The 2,619-nt window shown below is 48.0% G+C and overlaps 1 protein-coding gene across 1 annotated transcript in view; it reads left to right on the plus strand.

Annotated features, from left to right (window-relative positions):
• Positions 1 to 2,433, plus strand: part of tmem267 (transmembrane protein 267) — a 5,882-nt gene extending 3,449 nt beyond the window's left edge. The window contains exon 3 of the mRNA XM_008287969.1: positions 688 to 2,433. Within this exon, the coding sequence (XP_008286191.1) occupies positions 688 to 1,023 (336 nt within the window). The 3' untranslated portion in view covers positions 1,024 to 2,433. The remainder of the gene's footprint in view (positions 1 to 687) is intronic.
• The last annotated feature ends 186 nt before the right edge of the window (positions 2,434 to 2,619 follow it).

A 2,619-nucleotide genomic window follows, 5' to 3' on the forward strand; every position in this document is an offset into this window, starting at 1 on the left:
ATCTATCTATCTATCTATCTATCCATCTGTCCATCTATCCATCCATCTATCCATCTATCCATCTATCTATCCATCTATCTGGTAGTCATCAGGGAGACTGATAACCAGTTTCATTTGATGTAAAAATAAAAGCCTTGGTTTAAAATCTAGAATATAACCAAGTGTAACACAGATCCCTTTATTTGTGACTTCCTCAGTCCTCTTGTGTAACCGCTGAGATAACGATGTGGGTGGAACACAGAGCGCTGGCTACAGATGGAGAGGCCACAGTATTATATAGATAATATAATATATGAATTATATATATTAAGTATTTTACTTTGTCATTGCAGCATCGATGGTCTGCCAGACCATCATGTGATCTGTGCATTTAGACTTGAATATCATCCTCCACATCATCACCAGGTTAAAACTCTGATGGAGGTGTTAAAGTTCTGCCGGTTTCAGTCGGACTCTTGGCGACGCATTACTCTTTTAATGTTTACTTTTGATAATCAGTAAAGGAGACCACATTTATTTGGAAAAAATCAATTAATAAAAACTCCTAAATGCCTTTAAAGCTCTGTGAGCACGTGACTCTCAGTGCTGCTGCTGCTGCTGCTGCTGTAGTAATAATAGCTGCATGTCATTCATGTGAACAACGTGTTGCTGAGTACTTGGTGTTGACTCCGTCTCCTGTCCTTCCAGGCTGCCGTCTCCCTCCCCCAGCGTCCTCCCCTCCACTGCTCCTCCCTCATCCCCGTCATCTGCCTCACCCTCCGCTTCCTCATGTGGGTCGGACGCCTCAAAGACGCCTGGTGCTCCCTGCCCTGGATGCTCTTCATCTCCATGGCCACGCACCACGTCCGGGACGCGGTGCGCCACGGCCTGTGGGTGTGTCCGTTCGGCAACACGGCGCCGCTGCCCTACTGGCTGTACGTCAGCACCACGGCCACCCTTCCTCACCTGTGCTCAGTGCTCATGTACCTGACGGGAACCAGGGATGTGATCTCCACTAAGCACGGGGTGGCTATCGACGTGTAGGCGCCGACGCACCGGAGACGTCCAGAGCTGGTCTGGTGCGGCTCACGTCTCAGTACAGATGTTCTCAGCTGTTTAAAATGACATTAAAATACTTGAATTCACTGGAGGAAACATTTCCACGGCACTCGGAGAGGAAGTGAGCCGAGGGGAAGAAAATGTTGAAAGGACTCACGGCTCTGCTCATGAGGGTTTTCAAGGATGTAAAATAGAACACAGCCTTTCCAGCAAAGGAACATTTGAATAGGAGTGCCAATCACTGAGTTCTGTTGTTTTTCTGTTGTGTTACCGTGGATGTGGATGAGAGTAGCGCTCATCCATACCAGTCTAAGTGTGTGGGACCCTTTACAGCTTCGACATATCGTTTCATCCACACGGTCCTGCTCTCTGCTCCGTCGTACACGAGCCCTTAACACGGACTCCAGGACTTCCACCACTAACACATCCATCACTTTTACTGTCACTGTCCAGCCTGACCCTGAGAAGAACACGACCAAAGTCCAGCCACAGGTGTACGATGAGCCCAGCAGTCCGTCCTGCTGCTGTTCTGCTGTGCATTGACCCGGTTCCTCTGTCATCAGACTGAAGCCAAATGCACATGTATAGTTTTTGTAATGTTTTATAAAATCACTGTCACATTCCACAGACAGACAGATCACGTCGGGGCAGAACCTGATCTGTGGCTGTCACACCAGCCTCTACAGCAGACTCTCATCCTGGAGGAGCCTTACTGTCCACTCAGCGGTCACCTGACCCTGTTGCAGCCTGTTTGTTTCAGTGCCAACTTAACCAGTTACCACCACCGACGTGGATCAGGATGTGCTGATAGCTATGGTTTAGTTGACATGGCAGTGGCCCGTTGGATTCAGAACCATGCTAAACAACACTCCAGTGGAACCCGTCGCTGGGCTGTGTGCACGGATCAGCCCACCTTTAAGACACTGTGGTAGAGATACAGTCTACAGAGAATACAGTCGAGCCATATGTTCAGTTGAAGACATTTAGATGGACCGGCTGTGGTCCCATCATTCTGCTGCATTCACTGGACAGCACAGCCGACATGCGGACACGTCCAGGTAGCTCCTCAGAGGTGGAAGCAGGATTTCCAGAAGGATGTGGACTTTAAAATGATTATTTATTAAAATGAATTCCTTGCATTAATATTATCCTCCACGTACAGAATATGTAGAGGCAAAGTCATCACACTGTTGTAGATGTAGAGTCAGCACACTGTTCCTCAGTATTATTTACAGGCTGTCCTAAAACACACACGTTGTCACGTAGAATGTGGCTTTTATGAATGTGAGCACCAGGCTTTCAGAGTGAAGGGATGGAGGACTCCTCAGGAGGCTTTTAAAGTCTTTAGACTGATTTTAATCCATGTTGAAACGACCATCCATCCATCCATTTTCTATACACCGCTTAATCCTCACGAGGGTCGCGGGGGGGCTGGAGCCTATCCCAGCTGACTTATGGCGAAGGCAGGTTCACCTGGACAGGTAACCAGTCTATCACAGGGCCACACTTAGAGACAGACAACCAAGCACACTCACATTCACACCTACGGACAATTTACAATCACCAATTAACCTCAACATG

The sequence above is a fragment of the Stegastes partitus genome, unplaced genomic scaffold (genome assembly GCF_000690725.1).
Source record: "Stegastes partitus isolate 25-593 unplaced genomic scaffold, Stegastes_partitus-1.0.2 Scaffold531, whole genome shotgun sequence".
NCBI classification, from domain to species: Eukaryota; Metazoa; Chordata; class Actinopteri; family Pomacentridae; genus Stegastes; species Stegastes partitus.